At 47.5% G+C, this 17,488-nt stretch overlaps 1 protein-coding gene and 1 long non-coding RNA gene across 2 annotated transcripts in view; both read left to right on the top strand.

The window, feature by feature from the left end:
• The window catches only part of LOC309523514, a 293,380-nt gene that overhangs the window by 176,667 nt on the left and 99,225 nt on the right, over positions 1–17,488 (top strand). The gene's annotated exons all lie outside the window — the stretch shown is intronic.
• On the top strand, positions 1,669–17,046 carry UBE2A (ubiquitin conjugating enzyme E2 A). Its single transcript, XM_082207334.1, has 6 exons — positions 1,669–2,053; positions 2,339–2,419; positions 12,589–12,614; positions 13,850–13,939; positions 14,856–14,944; positions 15,735–17,046. Exons 1-6 carry the CDS (start codon positions 2,010–2,012, stop codon positions 15,861–15,863), a joined length of 459 nt encoding a protein of 152 aa, XP_082063460.1. The 5' UTR covers positions 1,669–2,009; the 3' UTR covers positions 15,864–17,046.

The following is a 17,488-nucleotide window of genomic DNA, read 5'->3' on the forward strand; positions in this document are numbered from 1 at the left end:
AGACACTTCCGGGTCACGTGGCCAGCGTGACAACGCTGCTCTGGCGAGCCAGAGCCGCACACGGAACGCCGTTTACCTTCCCGCTGGTAAGCGGTACCTATTTATCTACTTGCCCCCGGGGGTGCTTTCGAACTGCTAGGTTGGCAGGCGCTGGGACCGAGCAGCGGGAGCGCACCCCGCCGCGGGGATTCGAACCGCCGACCTTTCGATCGGCAAGCCCTAGGCGCTGAGGCTTTAGCCCACAGCGCCACCCGCGTCCACATTGCCCAGTATTGCACCCCAAAACAGCGGTTTGACTTCATCCCAGTAAGCACACTCCATTGTCTCTTGAGGCAGACAGATGCCAACAACAATTGTTCCTGCGCTGCAAGGGATTGGATTAGCCTTTGGGGGATCCCTTCCATTCCACAAATCTGTCCTGAACCTTCCAATATTCAGCTTCATTGGATGTCTACAAGTTCTAGTTGGGGTGGGGAGAAGCGGGTGGCATTTTTCTATCCACTTTCCCCATGGCAATGCATCATTTTATCAACTTCGTCATGTCCCCTCTTTTTAGTGCAGAGAAAAGGTGAGCAGAAGGTGGCATGACCGAAGTACCTTCTTCATAAGGGAGTTGCTCCATCCCCTTGATCATTTCGATTGCCCTTTTCTGGACATTTCCCCAGCTTGCGTTGTTTATTAAATAGGCTGTGTTATTTCTTTTAGAAGGCCCACTGCAGGGAAACTGCATACGCACCCTAAGAAATTTAAAGCACATGACTTCCACTCCCGAGGGAATCTTTGAAAGGAGTCTGTAAAGGGTGCTGTGAACAGTTTCCCATCGTTTGGTCGAGATATCCAACTCTTTATTCCATTCCTCCTTTAATAACTGTGCATCAAACTGGTTTGCTACTAATAAACATTTATATAAGGTTATAGTGGGTTGTTTGTTGTAGTTACATAAGAGTTAATCAGCTGTTTTAATATCTCAGAGGTCTCTTGAGCCTGTAAAAGCTGCTGGAGGAGAAGAGGACTCTTGTGCCCAGAGCCTGTCTGAAGGTTTCCCCACGTTGTCACCCCTGAGAACGGGGCACTGGACTAAAAAGGTTCCTTTTCACCTGACCCAGCAGGCTCTTCTTAATGCTTCTCCTGACCATAGTGACAGTGGTGACAATGAGCTTGTGAGAACCCGAGCGACCAGTGGCGTAGCGTGGGTTGTCAGCACCCGGGGCAAGGCAAGTAATTTGCGCCCCCTAACCCGTGGATTTGCGCCCCCTACCCCCAGGTGTTGCGCCCGGTGCGGCCGCCCCCCCCTGCACCCCCCCCCACGCTACGCCACTGTGAGCGACATATGGCAGCACAAATGCTCCATTCCTTAGTCACCTTTCCTTATTCGAGTACATGTTCCCTCGAACAATTGTGGCGCTTACATCCCAGCGGCCGTGTGCAGGATCAGACCCCCTAATGCTGTAATCCTAAACAACTGCCCCGCCCAGAGGCGCGGCTCCCAGTCCCTTGCGCACCAATGAGGAGGAGAGGGAGCCTACACAGGTACCCAATAGTTGGCTTATGCTGCACACCGGGGCGGCTTCCACCCCCGCCTGCCTCTTCCATTTGGTATCGCCCAGAATCCTTCGCTTTACGTCACCGCCCACTCTTTCTTTCATCCTCCCTCTGGTGGTATCGCCCCCGCGCCACAAGCCGCAGCATCCCAGCTCAACCCCTCGCTCCCCCTGTTGCCTGCGCAGTGGTACAGCCCGAGCTGACTCGGCCCCGCGGAGCGCCGCCCCTCGCAACGGCAGTGGTGCTGCCCGGTATTGCCCGGCAGCCTCCGCCGCCGTAGTTAGGGCCGCGTTGTTTGTGTGTCTCTCTCTCTCCCCCCTGCGCTTTGTTGAAGTGGTAGAGGCGGCTACCGCTCGGAGTCTCGCCAGCCGCCGCCCTCGCCCCGCTCTCTCGCCTCCGCCGTCCCGCCTTCCCTGGGGGGCCGGTGGGGCTGGTGTGTATGAGTGATTTATAACCGCGACCCCGCGATGTCCACGCCCGCCCGGAGGCGCCTCATGCGGGACTTCAAGAGGTAAGCGCGGCGGAGGGACGGTTTCCCGAAGTGGGGGAGCGGGCAGGAGAGCCAGGAAGGTGGTGAGGTGATCAAACATGGCGGCGGCGGAGGGAGCGCTGCGCCGCTAGCGTAGTGGGCAGTGTTGCGCTACTTGCGCAAGGCGGGCAGGCGAGCGAAGGGCGCCCCTAGAACGGGGGGGGGGGGGGAGCGCTACGCAGTTTGCGCAGGCTGGGTGGGAAGGCAGCGCTGTCACTCCTGCCACTGAGCTGATGTTGTCCCTTGTCCCTTTCCCTCCGAAAACAGGCTTCAGGAGGACCCCCCGGCGGGAGTCAGCGGGGCTCCCTCTGAGAACAACATCATGGTGTGGAACGCGGTTATTTTCGGGTGAGTAGGCAGACCCTCTCCTCCCACCTGCAAGTGGCCTCCCCCCCCCCCCTTTCAGGGTAAACATTGGGGAGAGGGACCGGGGCGGGCAGAAGAAGAAAAAATAGAGGTAGAAATTTAACCTGTCCTCCCTTTCTCTGAAGATGGTTTCTGAAGACAGCTGGTGCAGAATTCAAGGGCCAGGTTGCAAAAGGGTTTGAGCCTATGACACAGTTCCTGGTCTGACTCTTCGCTGCCAGTTGGTTTCATTCAAATTGCTGGTTTTGACCTATAGAACCTTAAAATGGTTCAGGACCACAATATCCCTGTGAGGGGCAGGTGCATATTCCTGCATTGCATAGGGTTGGACTACATGGTCCTCAAGGTTCCTTCCAACTCTTATTATTCTGTGAGATAACTGAGATACTTCCAGTTCTGCCTCTCCCCATGTGAACTGATCTGGACTCTGCAGTCATGCATCACCTGAGGTCCTTCTTCATGTGCCCACCTCTAGGAAAAGTCCGGAGGGTGGAAACATGCAAAAGAGCCTTTTCTGTGGTGGCCCCACTTTTGTGGATTGCTCTCTCTCGGGAGGCTTGCCTGGCGCTTTTGTTCCACATCTTTAGGTGCCAGGCAAAAATATTCCTCTTTTCCCAGCCCTTTGGATAATTAAGCAGTCTGTGGCCTTTTAAATTGCTTATGTGAGTGGGTTTTTTGGGAGGTGTGTGTTCTTGTTCTTGTTTGTCGCTATGTTATTATGTTTATATTTTATATTGTAAACAGCTCTGTGTGCCTCAGATGATTGATGGTATAGAAACTGAATAAATAAATACTAATAATACAGTTTACTACTAGTAGTACTTATTCATGTTAACTCCCAAGCCTTGCTGCACCTTCAAGGGATCAAGATGTCACTGATCTGTTTTTCACAAACATAGGCATATGCATAAATTTATTCCCAAACATAGGAATAATAGCTGTAATTATTATTATATTAGAACACAACAGCTTGTATCCCATGAAGAAGAGAAAGATGATGATGATGATAGTATCATCATCTTTATACCCCACCCATCTGGCTGGATTTCCACAGCCACTTTGGGCGGCTTACAGCATATATCAAAATGCAAGTGTAGGAATTGTAATTGCTATTATTGTGCTGGTAGTTGCATCTTGCTCCTCTCCTTCCAATATGCTGAGGGTGGGGTGTTTGTGTTGCTATAGTTATTGCTTTAATGATTATCATTGTCATATCTTGCTCTTTGTCCAAGGAGGTTAGGATTCTGTGTGGTTCTGCAGGGATGACAGTTTAGCGGCTATTTTTCTTAATCGTTTTTTGCTCTTTGTACAAGGAGGGCAGGTGGTGTTGGTTTTTAATCTGCACAACAGTGCTAAAAGGCTATATATCCAGGCTGAGAGGTATGTGAGAGAGTTTCCAAATGCTAGATCTGGCGTTAGCCATAATTTTTTTAAAAAAATCTCTTCCTGTAAGGCAGTGATCACCAACCTTTCTGGGCCTGTGGACAAATAGACTTGAAAAAAGCATTCCGCTCTGCCCAATAGAATAGGCTGTGATGTGTGTGGTGCTCACAACCATTTCATCCATTTGCACAATTTCTGCTGGGGGCAGAAGAGGAACTTGTGGGCTCCAGCGGAGGCCTCTGCAGGCACATGTGTGCTCATGAGCACCATGTTGGCACCCCCTGCTCTAAGGAGCTTTAGAATGTACACATGGTTGTCATTCCATCGCTCTCCCTATTATCCTTGTGACAGACCTGTAAGTAGATTACTTGGGGTTGGTGTGGAAATATTGTTGCCAGTGGTGACCAGGAATCTTAATTTTGTTGACAAGCAAAGCAAAACTCCCTATATACCCCACCAGGCGCAATGTTTTTATTTTTAAAAAGCTGCTGGCAGTGCAGGGTCACAAGACTGCAGGTTTCATGTTTATATTGGAGCACTTTCAGTGCCTTGGTCTGGGAAAGGAATGGGAAACCTGTGCTCCTCTAGCCAGTGTTAGAAACGAAATATGAAAGCTGGGAGCTAAATGGCACCTTAAACCTAGGTTATAGGTGCTGCAATGGAACTTCTAGGTGTGCATTTTTATAACAAAAATACAAAGCTGAAAATGAATGAACTGCAACTAAAATAATATGTTCATTTCCCCGTGGTCTAGTCCTTCCTCTGCCCACCCCCTTAATATTCTTAAGAGGGTCTTTTCTCCAGTCTTCAGAGAGTAGCTGGAAGTGGGAAGGCAGTTTTAATCTGCAGTTTAAATCTGAAATCTTAGGCGCAGTTCTGCTCCCAGAGCTCAGAAACTGCTTGCGCTAATGAAGTTCCCTGTCGCAAAATGTGCCTAGAATAATGGGAGTTTCGAACACTGCCTCTAGCTGTTGCTGGACTACAACTCCCATCATACCTGAATATGGGCCACGTTGGCTGGGGCTAATGGAGTCTCACAACATCTGGAGTGATGTTCCCACCTTGGTATAGAAATAAAGGGTTGTTAAAAGCATGCAGTAGAAACATTGCTCCTCCCTATAGCCCTATTTTCTGTTATACAAGGGATATACATTACTTTTTGTGGTGCAGAAAGCAAGCAAGCCAGGCTACTAGAAACAACTGTTGGCTATCATGTCTTGCTAGCTTGTAGTGAACTTTTGTAAGTTAGTGTGAGAGAGTGGCTGTAACTGGCCTAAGAAATATGGGGTGGTGGTTGTTATTTTTGTTTGTTTCTGTGTAGGCATTTTATACTGTAAACCACCCAATGATCCTCGGATGAAGGGTGGTATCAGGGGATGATTAGCTGCTTGTGCTTAAAATGGTGCCCCTTCAGAGTTTGTGCGGCCCCACAAACCTCTGTGTGTAACAGAGCTCCTCAGACATGTCTGCTCTAGTCACTATTAGAGTCCGACAGTGGCTGTTTGCGGAAACGCCTCCAACAAAGAAGTTCCTTAACGGAAACACGTCTCCTGGACTCACGACGTGACAGCTTCCGACGAAGCATGGGTCTCCCTGCAGTTGCTTCTGACACCTCCCCACTATTTTCGCTAGACGTGTCTCTCACCCCTTTCTCTCCCCTGCTTCCTGCCTGCGTTGCTGCGTCTCTCTCAGTATTACTGAGATCCTCCTCCAGAGACCCCGCGCTCCCCCTGCTGGTCCCTGCTTTGGCTGTTGAGTCTCTCCCCGTCTCTGGGAGCCCTATCACCTCCTTTCCCTCTGATGTCAGTTCCCTGACATCCACCTCCCCTCCAGGGCCCCCTTCCCCCCCGCCCCCTCCCTCTCCTCTGGGCGGTGAGGAGCTGAAACCCCGAAACGAATCCTCTTCATCTTCAGACGTCTCGAACATTTCCCTCCATCGGTCTTCGTTCCGACTCGCTGAATCCTCCTCCACCTCGGAATCAGAGAACCCCTCCAACTCCTCTTCTTCGTCGGTGGTGGCGAAGTATTCCCTCCGGAACCTCGCCACTGGCTGGGGTTTACGAGGGAATCTCTGATGAAAAGTTTCAATTAGAACCTCGTCATCTACATCCTCTGCCCTGACCCAGGTGTTTTCCGACTCCGGTTCCCCTTCCCACATTACCAAATACTCTACTTGCTCTCCCTTCCACCTGGAATCTAGAATCTCCGCTACATGGTAGCTGTGTTCTTTTTCCTCCATCGCTGGTCCCCTATTGACCCTCCCCTCTCTGTCCCCTATATACGGTGACAGCAACGATCTGTGGAACACTGGGTGCAACTTCATGTGGTTCGGTAACCGGAGTCTGAAAGCCACTGGGTTGACCTGTTGCGTGACTTCAAATGGGCCCAGTCTTTTGGGTCTTAACTTCTTACAACCTCCTTTAAATGGTAACCCTTGGGTGGACAGCCACACCTGGTCTCCCACCCTAATGCTTTCCCCTTCCCTTCTGGTTTTGTCTGCCTGCCTCTTATATTCCTCCTTCGCCCGGTTTAAATTAAGTTGGAGTTGGCGATGGATCGCTTCCATTTCTTCAACGAACTGTTCTGCTGCTGGAACGCTCCAGTTCTCCCCCTCCCCCCCTGGGAAGGCTCGGGGATGACACCCGTGATTGGCCAAAAAAGGGCTCATCCCCGTGGACACGTTCTCTGCATTGTTGTAAGCAAATTCTGCCAACGCCAGCTTCTCCACCCAATCATTCTCTCTGTCATTAACATAACACCTCAAATATTGCTGGAGGACACCATTAGCTCTTTCCGCCTGCCCGTTGGTTTCTGGATGACGGGCAGTAGAGAAATTAACCTCTACATGCAGTAAGCTCATGAGCTTCCTCCAGAACCTGGAAGTAAATTGTTTCCCTCGGTCCGAAACCACCCTCAAGGGGGCGCCATGCAACCTAAACACATTTTCCACAAACAATTTGGCGGTTTCTTCTGCTGTGACCGCATGTGAGCAGGCTATAAAGTGGGCCATCTTGGTTAACAGATCTACCACCACCATAATGGCTGTTTTCCCTTTGGACCTGGGCAGATCAGTCATGAAATCTATTGCCACTGCCTCCCACGGTCTTTCCGGCGTGGGTAGTGGTTCTAATAAACCTGCCGGCGCCCGCCTCTCCCCCTTGGCTCGTTGGCATCGGTCACACCCTCTCACATACTCCCGTACATCTTCCCTAACCTTGGGCCACCAGAATTCCCTGGTAACCAGCCACATGGTTCTGTGTTGCCCAAAATGCCCTGCTGTGGGGTTATCGTGCAGTTGCTTGAGTACCTTTTCCCTCAATTCCCCTTCAGGTATGTATAACGCTCCCTTGTAGTACAACGCCCCATTTCTCTCCTCAAAACCCCCGGGTTTGTCTCCCTCCCTCCTAAGACTCCTGAGTTTGTCCTGGGCGTATTCATCCTGCCCCGTTCCCTCTACCAGTTCCCTTTGCCCCACCAATGCCGCCCCACACACCCAGCGGTCCTCGGGAATGACATGGGTCCCTTCGGGTGCACCCTCTCCCTCCAAATATTCAGGTTTGCGTGAGAGAGCGTCCGCCCTAACGTTCTCCGGGCCTGGTACGTAACAAATCTCAAAGTTAAATTTGGAGAACTCCTGGGCCCATCTCAACTGCCGTTGGTTGAGCACTCGCGCAGTTCTCCAATACTCTAGATTCTTATGGTCCGTGCACACTTGCACCTTCTGTTGTGCACCAATTAGTAGGTGCCTCCATCTCCGGAAGGCCTCATAAATTGCAAGAAGTTCCCGGTCGTACACCGTGTAGTTCCTCTCAGACTTGTTCAGCTTTCGCGAAAAGAAGGCACACGGTCGCCACTCTGACCCCTCCTTCCCCGGCTGCAGAAGAAGCACCGCCCCTATGGCTCTGTCCGACGCGTCTGTTTCGACCCTCAGCTTTTTTTGTAAATCCACATGTAGAAGTTGTTCGTCAGAGGCGAAGGCCCTTTTCAGTTCCTCAAACGCTCGCTCCGCCTCCCCCGTCCAAACAAACTTCTTTTTGCTGCTGAGACAGTCCGTGATGGGCGCCGTCAGGTGGGCGAAGTTTCGGATGAACTTACGATAAAAGTTTCCAAACCCTAGGAACCTCTGCACATCCTTCTTGGTCTTGGGTGTTTTCCATTCCAGCACCGCTTGAACCTTGCCGGGGTCCATGGCCAACCCCTTATCTGACAAGCGGTACCCCAGGAATTCCACCTCCTTGGTATGAAACTGACACTTCTCCAGTTTCACCCACAGTCTGTTGGCTTGCAGCCTGCTCAACACTTCTCTGACGTCTCTCACATGTTGCTCCTCATTCTCCGAATACACCAACACGTCATCTAAGAAGGCCACGCAATTCTTGTAGAGCAAAGGCCCCAGTACGTGGTTCATGAAAGCTTGAAAACACGCGGAGCCTGTTTGTAATCCAAAAGGCATAACTAAGTATTCAAATGCCCCCAAAGGGGTGAACATGGTGGTCTTCCATTCATCCCCTTTCCTTATACGTATCAGGTTGTACGCCCCCCTTAGGTCCAGCTTTGTAAAAATCTTTCCCTTCCGCACCCTGGTCAAAATATCATCAATCCTGGGCATAGGAAAAGCCGCCGGCTCGGTCACTGCATTTAAGGCCCGAAAGTCACATACCAGCCTCGGCTTGTCCGTGTGTTTTTTGTCCACAAAAAACACTGGGCTACCCCCCGCTGCCTTGGACTCTCTGATGAAGCCTCTCTTCAGGTTCTTGTCAATGAACGCTCGCAACTCCTGCATTTCCCTGTCTGACATGGCATACAACTTGCCTACAGGAAGCTGTGCTCCGGGGAGTAAATTGATCCGGCAATCAAAGGGTCTATGCGGAGGTAGTTGGTCAGCTTCCTTCTCGCTGAACACGTCGCTGAGATCAGCATACTGTGGTGGCACCTTCCCCTTCTCCATTACTTCAGTCCCTGCCAGGGTGGCTTGGGCCCCTGCTGACCCCTTTTCCCCCCTGCAGTGTTCTAAGCAATGTGCGGAACCGAAGGAAACCACTCTTTGATGCCAGCCCACCAGCGGATCATGTAGGGCTAGCCAGCTCATTCCCAAAATAATGGGAGCACCTCCCAAGGTGGCCACATTAAACGCTATCAGTTCTGTGTGCCTTGCCACCCTCATTATCATTGGGATGGTCTGCAAGCTGACTCCTCCTCCCAACAGTTCCCTGCCATCGATCGTGGTCACCTGCAGGGGGTTGCTTAAAGGGATAGTCTGTATCTGGTGTTCAGCAGCAAACTCCTTGCTCATAAAATTGCAGGAGCTGCCTGAGTCCAACAGTGCCTTTATTTTTAGGGGGTGTCCATTTTGCAGCTCTAGCGACACTTCAATCACTAGAGCAGGTCGAGGAGCTTCTGGCACTGGCACTTGGGGAAGGGGCACTTTCACTGCTCTTTGACCTGGCTGCAGTGCCCTGATGGCAACCAGGCGTTGGCTTTTACCTGCTCCGTTTCTCCCTGCTCTTCCCCCTCAACAGCTCCCACCATTCCTTGCCATTCCTTCCTCTGGGGGCAGACTCTGGCAAAGTGGCCTGGCTGTTGGCAGAGATAGCATTTCCGGGCTCCCTTTCCCTCCTTCTTCGCCCCCTCACTGGGCTTTGAAACTGCGCGCGCGCGGGCTGTTCCGATTTCCATCGGCTCTGCCGGCGGGAAAGCTGGCTCAGGAATGTCTGGAATGCGTAACTCCTTCCAACGTTCCCCTCTCCCTTCCCGCCTCTCCAAGGCTCTTGCCTCCTGGCGCGCTCCAATGGTCAGCGCAGATTTGGTCAGCTGATCCATAGACACCGCCCTGGGGCTCCTGGCCAGCTCGTCTTTCACAGCTGAAGAAAGACCTTCTTCAAATAGCATCTGAATGGGTGCTGCCGATAAATCCCACCCCAATCTGTGAATCAGCATGGTAAATTCAGTCCAGTACTCACGGACAGATCTGCTTCCCTGCTTGCAAGCCATTAACTGTCTGCGCACCGCCCCTTCCTCAATGTCGCTGGAAAACATGATATCCATTGCACGAAAGAATTTCATAGTGTCCTTTAGGATATCGTTGTGCGTTGCCATCAGGGGTCGAACCCAGTCTCGCGCGCCCTTCTCAAGATGCCCAATTACAAAAGCAACTCGAGATTCCTCATCAGGGAACTCATCAAACTGGACATTCAGGGCATATTGCATTTCAGTCCTAAAGGCATGGTAATCCTTGGGGTCCCCCCCAAACTTCTGCACCAATCCTGGTACCTTTCTGGGGAACTGAGTGGTTCTCCCCTTCTTGTCTGCATCTTGAGCCCTCCTCTCCTCGAGCCTCGCCGTCTGCAGCGCCAGTTGGACCTCCAATGCTCGGTATCTTTCTTCCAAGCTTGGATCAGCTCCTCCCCCTGCTACTCCGGCTCCGGCTGGGTCGCTCATGATGCTTTCTCCTGCACAGGCAGCGTACAGAGACTGTCGGACTGCTATCAGGGGATGATTAGCTGCTTGTGCTTAAAATGGTGCCCCTTCAGAGTTTGTGCGGCCCCACAAACCTCTGTGTGTAACAGAGCTCCTCAGACATGTCTGCTCTAGTCACTATTAGAGTCCGACAGTGGCTGTTTGCGGAAACGCCTCCAACAAAGAAGTTCCTTAACGGAAACACGTCTCCTGGACTCACGACGTGACAGCTTCCGACGAAGCATGGGTCTCCCTGCAGTTGCTTCTGACACCTCCCCACTATTTTCGCTAGACGTGTCTCTCACCCCTTTCTCTCCCCTGCTTCCTGCCTGCGTTGCTGCGTCTCTCTCAGTATTACTGAGATCCTCCTCCAGAGACCCCGCGCTCCCCCTGCTGGTCCCTGCTTTGGCTGTTGAGTCTCTCCCCGTCTCTGGGAGCCCTATCACCTCCTTTCCCTCTGATGTCAGTTCCCTGACAGGTGGTATAGAAATTTAATAAATAAAATTAGTAAACATCCTCTGTGAGTTTTGTGGCTGAGGAACAATTTAACATCTAGTTCAGGTCCTTGCCCCCAGCAGCATTCAGAGGGATACTTTTCTGCTAAGGAACTGCTGTTCACTGTAGAGGATTCTAGAGTTTGCTTTAGGTTGGAGACTCAAATCAATAAAGCACTGACTGAACTTTACTGTTCCCATATACTGAGAGTAAACTGAGGAGTGTAATGAATGTGCTTCCTTGGCTGCACTTTGCAGGGAAAAGTCAGTAGTGCTGGGCAAACCTTCTGAGCGCAGTTTCTATGTCATTACTGATCTTTTAATTGAGAAACTCCACAACAAGCTTCTGAGGAATTGTTCCCTCTGCTAGATAAAAAAACACTGCCACCTCTGTATCCAACCGTATTATGCAAGTTTGCAAAGCTGCAGTGAAACTCTCCCCCTGCAGCCTGTTTTTGTGGTGGGGGAGCTGATTCCTGCCCCAAATTTTCAGCAAGTATTCTTTTCTTCTCATATCCAGGGAACTTCCTTGCTCACTCACTCCTATTTAGCAACCACCACATGCTGTAAGATTGTCCAAGGAGTAGGTGCTGTTTCTGCCTTCTGAAGTAACAAAGCCACTTAGGTAGAGCCTGTGCCAAAGCTCCTCAAGTGACCTCCATCGAGGGTAGTCAATGATTTCCTCCCCCCCTCCAATACACATCCTTATTTTCTGCATGGCATACTAAGCTTGCCTTGCCTTAAAGGCTAGGGAAACACTATATTGGGGTAGGAAGTATCTTTCATGCCTTTGGAAGTATTGTTCTTTCATTTTATTCCCTGCAGAAACTGTGCTTCAGTAGTGCATAGCTCAGTTGGTTAGAGCATGGTGCTGATAATGTGAGGGTTGCAGGTTCAATCCCCGCAAGGGAAAGCTGCATATTCCTGCATTGCAGGGGGTAGAACTAGATGATACTTAGGGTCCCTTCCAGCTCTACAATTTTGTGATTCTATGTGGGACTGTTTTGTTCATATTCTTCTCGTTTCATTTATCTCTGCCTTCCCCAAAAGAATTTAGGCTGCATTCCTCAGGGCAGGGATCTTTCTCTTTTATGTTGCTCTGTAATGTGTTATATATATTAACAATAGCTAGAAATCTTCAGGTTGGTCAGCAAATTGAGCAAAAACCCAAAATCCACTGAGCATTGTGTTCTTTTATTCAGGGGATGAAGTATTTTCTGAGTATATGTCCAGTTACCTGTGGCAAATTGGTTGCCATCAGCTCCGAGCCATGTACAACCCTTGCGCTGCTGCTATATTGAATTTAAAAATACCAGCAAAACTGGAGTTGGGGACAGTGAGCAGCGGCAAGCGTGCAGCATCCTTAGCTCTGCCATTTTAAAATGAAACAGTGCTATGGAGACTTTGGGTATGGCACCCCCACAATTTGTCCTGGATAGTTTCTAGGTTGAGAATAGAATTAGAGGTGGCAGCAGCATGGGAATGGGTGTCAGTTTTACTTTACACAAGTAAAACTACCCAGGTGTAGAAATTGTGAAACTGCTAAAACTATCTGAAGAAGTGTGCATGCACATGAAAGCTCATACCAAGAACTAACTTAGTTGGTCTTTAAGGTGCTACTGGAAGGAATTTTTTTATTTTTGCTAAAACTTTGTTTCTTGTTCTAAAGCCCTTAAGCCTTGCTCATTCTGACTCCTGTTTCTGTTCTGGGCACGGATTAAACTACATGGCATTTTGTAAAGGCTGAGTGCCAGTTTAATAATGAATTAACTTCACTAAGCCAAATGTAAGATGCTGACATTCTCTCTCCTCTTTCAGGCCTGAGGGAACCCCATTTGAAGATGGTAAGTATTAAAACAAAACAAAACATTTTCAATGGGCAGAAGGGTGATGTGATCAAATTGTTAATCAGTCTTAGGATTCCACATCAGAATTTCATGGATCAGTGTAGCTCAGAAGCTGAGATTCAACTGTTTGCAATCTCTCCCTGGCCTCTCAGTATAATTTAAATGTTTCAGAGAGAGAATGATGCCAAGTCCTCCTCCTCCCCCCCATCAACCACCCTTTCTAGAAAGGGAATAGGTGTGTGGGAGAAGAAAAACTTTGGTTGGAAGATAAGACAGCTGCAGTTAAGCACTTTGCATTAAAGTGGTGACTAGGCTTACTGTGTAAATAGTACCCTTTACTTAAGAACTTTCTTGAAGCTACTCGTATAAACAAAGTCTGTTTAGGGTACATGTTCAGAAGCATCATATATTTCATAACCCGTGTATTGGGGTACATGAAAGATGGCTGTCTCCATAAATAGGGAATGTTACAAATATATCCCTTGGATGAAAACTGTATCATGCCCTCTCACCTTGACTATTGTGGCCTTCTCAGTCCTCTTTCTAGCACTTTTCTACCAGCAGCATTCACATCCCTAGTTATTCTGATCACATAGTGGTCTTTCTTAAATTTGCACATTGTTTTCTTGCCCTTCCCTTGATCCAACATACCTTCCACATCGGAACCCTTCATGGCCTTGCCTTCTCTTAACACCCCAACATATTCCTGCTCTTTTCTACTCCACCTCCCTGCTCTCAGCCATCTCAAGATCTGTAGCTTCCTTTGACCCACTCTATCCTTGGTGCCGCTTATGCTTAGAACTGCCATCTAGAACTCCTGTCTTCCTTCAAATCCCTCAGAACCCACCTTTTCCTTGATGGCTTTGGCACAACTCCTTAGGTCCCATGTCTTACTGTAACTAGGCCTGTGTACACGTAACTGAAATAAACAAAATCTTCCTCTTTTTAGCGCTGCTGCTTTCTCCATGTCAGATCATATAAGCCGTGGGGCAGAAGCCTTTCTAATTGTACTCTGTAATGTGCTGTTCACATTTGCGGTGCTACATAAACAGTAACGCTTTGGCTGTGAGCTTCCTAAAGCCATTTGGCTGAGAAAAGGTGGACTAATCTTTGAATCTCATGTACCAAGAGAATTCTGTGAAATGGTTGGTGCTTCTGCACTTGAGACCAATGGGAACAGGGAGTTTCCATTTGTGAACAAGATACTTATAACTTGCCTCTCCCCATTGCAGGAACTTTCAAGCTTACCATAGAATTCACAGAAGAATATCCAAACAAGCCACCTACTGTTAGATTTGTGTCTAAAATGTTTCATCCAAATGGTATGTACCACCTAAAATGAAGCGATTTGTTTCTTAACTGCAGTAGTGGTCACAGAGGTGGACCTGATACTGATAGTTGCAGGGAATTTTGGAGTGTGTGTGTGTGTGTGTGTGTCCATATGCTAATTGTTGCTGAGTTCAATCCTACCTGGCCTCTCAAGTTTCTAGTGCAAACAGATTATTTCCCTCAGTGACTTCCTTGATCACAAAGGTGTAGGGTTCTTTAATTTTTAAAGGCAAGGGGAACATATTTAAATAAAACCAGATCTACTTCATAGCAATACTTGCTCAGTTTTAGGATTCCTTATAATCCTAGTTCTTGTCTGCTGATTCTGTTTTGGTTATATGACTTCTGATGGAAGCATGAAGAAACTTTTCTTGTGGTCACTAACCAAGTGCACCCAATTTAAATTTGTAGCACTCCTACAGTTGCTGATGCTTTTGTAAATGAGTTTTTAATGGGTTTTTTTAACATGATTTTGTCATCTCGCATTTATATCTTCCCCACTTTATGAAGAATTTTAAATCCTACGTTGGAAAGTTCACATTAGGCAATGGGGTACATGCTGTCACTAGGGTGACTTGCATAGATCTTTGAAAGGAGACACATTACTGCTCTTTAAATCTTGTCTTGAAATGCCATGCTGTGAACTTTTTAATAATCAGAGTTGTGAGGTTATAAAGGAGGAAGTGTTGGTGGAAACAAGGTGAACTTTAAAAATTCATTTCACCAGGGGCCTGTTCCATAACTTGTTGAAATCAGGTATTTGAGGTACAAGCTGCCAGATGCTTGTTCTATGGGCAGCTTAAGATAGTTATGCAGGAAATGTTGATAATTAGCTGGGAGTGACAACATAGCAAGAGAAACTTGAAGGCACTGATTCTTGTTATGAAACTCATTAATTTCCTTTTGCAGTCTATGCAGATGGTAGTATATGTCTGGATATTCTTCAGAACCGTTGGAGTCCTACCTATGATGTGTCATCCATCTTAACATCCATACAGGTAACATCAGGGCTACTGATGACCTTGCTAATACAGTTTGAAGAAGTGTAATAACTAAGGTGGAAACCTCTATCTGCCATGGGATTCCATCATCATTATTTATGACCCATCTTTTTATTTCTGTAAATTGGTTTGTGAAAGTATGGAAATGCGTATTTATTTCACAGTGATTATTATCCACTGTATTCACAAGTGTACTTAAAAAGATCAATAAAATGGTTTCACAAACTGAAACAGCTATACATTTAAAAAACATTGCATCTTTTTCTAGTGGTGGTAATTATATTTAGTCTATTTTTGTACCATTGTGTTTTTAGGTGTATTTGGTGTAGCAGAGCTGTATTCTTACAGTTCAGAACGTACTTTCTTCTCCCTTTGCTTTTTACACTTCTGTCATTCACCATCAAAGTCTTGCCTGAAGCCAATGCAAGATGACTGCTGGCAGACCAAAAACCCTGTCCCCCCATTCTCCCTTAGAATGATGGAAGAGCAGTCCATCGGAGTTGATTCTGAGTCTAGTCCTGCTTAAAGAAGTGGCTCGCTGTGCACATTAAGCTTTGCTGTCGAAACAAAGATAATTGTTAATCATGCAAGTAGTACCTGTGCAGAGTCCATGTCATTGTGTTAAAAGCAATGGGATAGGTGCAAGCTAAGCAGCGGGCTTGAAATAGTCAAGAGATGTTCCTAATATGCACGGCATCTTTTGCTACATTAATCACTTTGCTTGCATTGTGTGAAACCTCATTATGACGCCTGATTCATCTTTTCTTTTCTCTCCCCCCACAAACAGTCTTTACTGGATGAGCCTAATCCAAACAGTCCAGCAAACAGCCAGGCAGCTCAACTATACCAAGAGAATAAGCGGGAATATGAAAAACGGGTTTCTGCAATAGTAGAACAAAGTTGGCGTGACTGTTGACCCTGGATGATGCAAATGAACACTCTGATGAGGAAAATATATGTATGAAGTGTCTGAGTCATCCTCCTCCTCCTCCTCCTCCTAGCATCACTGCATTTACTTTGAAAAGCAAAATAGCTGTTGTGCTGTTGCCACCCACCCTTGCTGAAGCTTCTTTCTCCTTGGACATCAGAAAGCACCCCCTCCCCTCCCTCTTGAGGTCAAATGTACCGTACTTGGGTTACTTGTGAAAGAATTACTTAAGGCTGAATTCCACTGTCTGTGATCTACCATCTCCAGTCTTAGGGCAGCATTGTGCATTTCTGTAGTGGACACTAAGCTTTTAAGTGTAATTGTGTTATACACAGTGATGCTTACGTGTAGCTTGATTTTAAAAAAGGGATATTTATATACAGTATACATTTTTAAGTATGATTCAAGTGCTAGCATTTTAACTGCTGCTATCAGCTTCAGTGCATCTGTAAGTACTGTGTGAAGAACTAGATTTCCCTGCTGCTTTATCTTCCCCCTGGTTTTTTTTTCCATTTAGCAATGTGATGAAAGTATTTGGAATTGAGATGAAATTGAGAAATGGATTATTATGTTAAGCTCGGGAGCGGGAGGAGAGAAGAGGGTTGCAGTCTGCTCTATGGGTCATGTGCAAAGCGATCTATCATTGTGTGTGGTAACATATTCAAGGTTAAGTGCTAGGTATCCTTTCTGTAGGGCTCTGTTTAGTTGTTTTTCGAAGCTTTTGAACATGGTTATGGGACAGGGGCGGACAATAACTTTACTAATGGTAAAAGAGGACAGAGAATGAGGAAAAACCAAAGTGCTTCAAAAAATCTTTTATTTCCCTTAAATAATTTTCATCCAAACTGCTCTTGAGAAGATACCAAGAAGCTACTGTTATGTTGTTGAAAAAAGTAGCAAGGTCAAAAGTGCTACTACTGTATGCTTCATTTTTTCTTTCCCCACCCCTGTGCAGTTTTACAAGTTCTGCCTTTGCAAATCATTTTTGTAAAGCAAAGCTCAAATCAAACATTTTGGCTACCGTAGGCAGCAGTGTGGGAGGAGACTGTCAGTGTGCTTGTCTGCTCTACCAGTGTCTTCTGTGTACATTGATCTGTTCAACTTTGCACAAGTAACCCATGTAAGAAACTGTACATTTTTCAATTACTTGTAAATAAATTATTGAAGGGAAGATACCTATCACTATTTTTATTATGGCAAATTCTTCTGGGGGTAGTTAATCCTCCTCAATCAAGCTGTCTTAATCCACTGTGGATGGTTACATCTTGTAGAAACAGTCTTGGAACACTGACTTCATCTTCCTTTCAGCAGTGGGGAGCCTATATTCCTGGGTGTTGAGATACGACAGCTCCCATTTTCTCTGACCTTGCTGGCTGGGGTGGAAGGAAGAGTTCAGCAGGATTTTTGCCTTACATGGTATCTTGATGGTAAATTAGTATTATATACAGTTGTCATAAGGCATCCCTCTTTGTTAATGTCTACATGAAGGGAGAGCTCATCGCACTTCTGCCACAAGTGGTACCCCACATGCTATTTTATAAAGTAAAGCAGTTTAAAACCCAATGGACAGTATAAAGTTTCTGGCAAAGTGTTTCTCACTACTTAACTTGCTA

This window comes from Podarcis vaucheri (genome assembly GCF_965113315.1).
Source record: "Podarcis vaucheri genome assembly, chromosome: Z".
In the NCBI taxonomy this organism is placed as follows: domain Eukaryota; kingdom Metazoa; phylum Chordata; class Lepidosauria; order Squamata; family Lacertidae; genus Podarcis; species Podarcis vaucheri.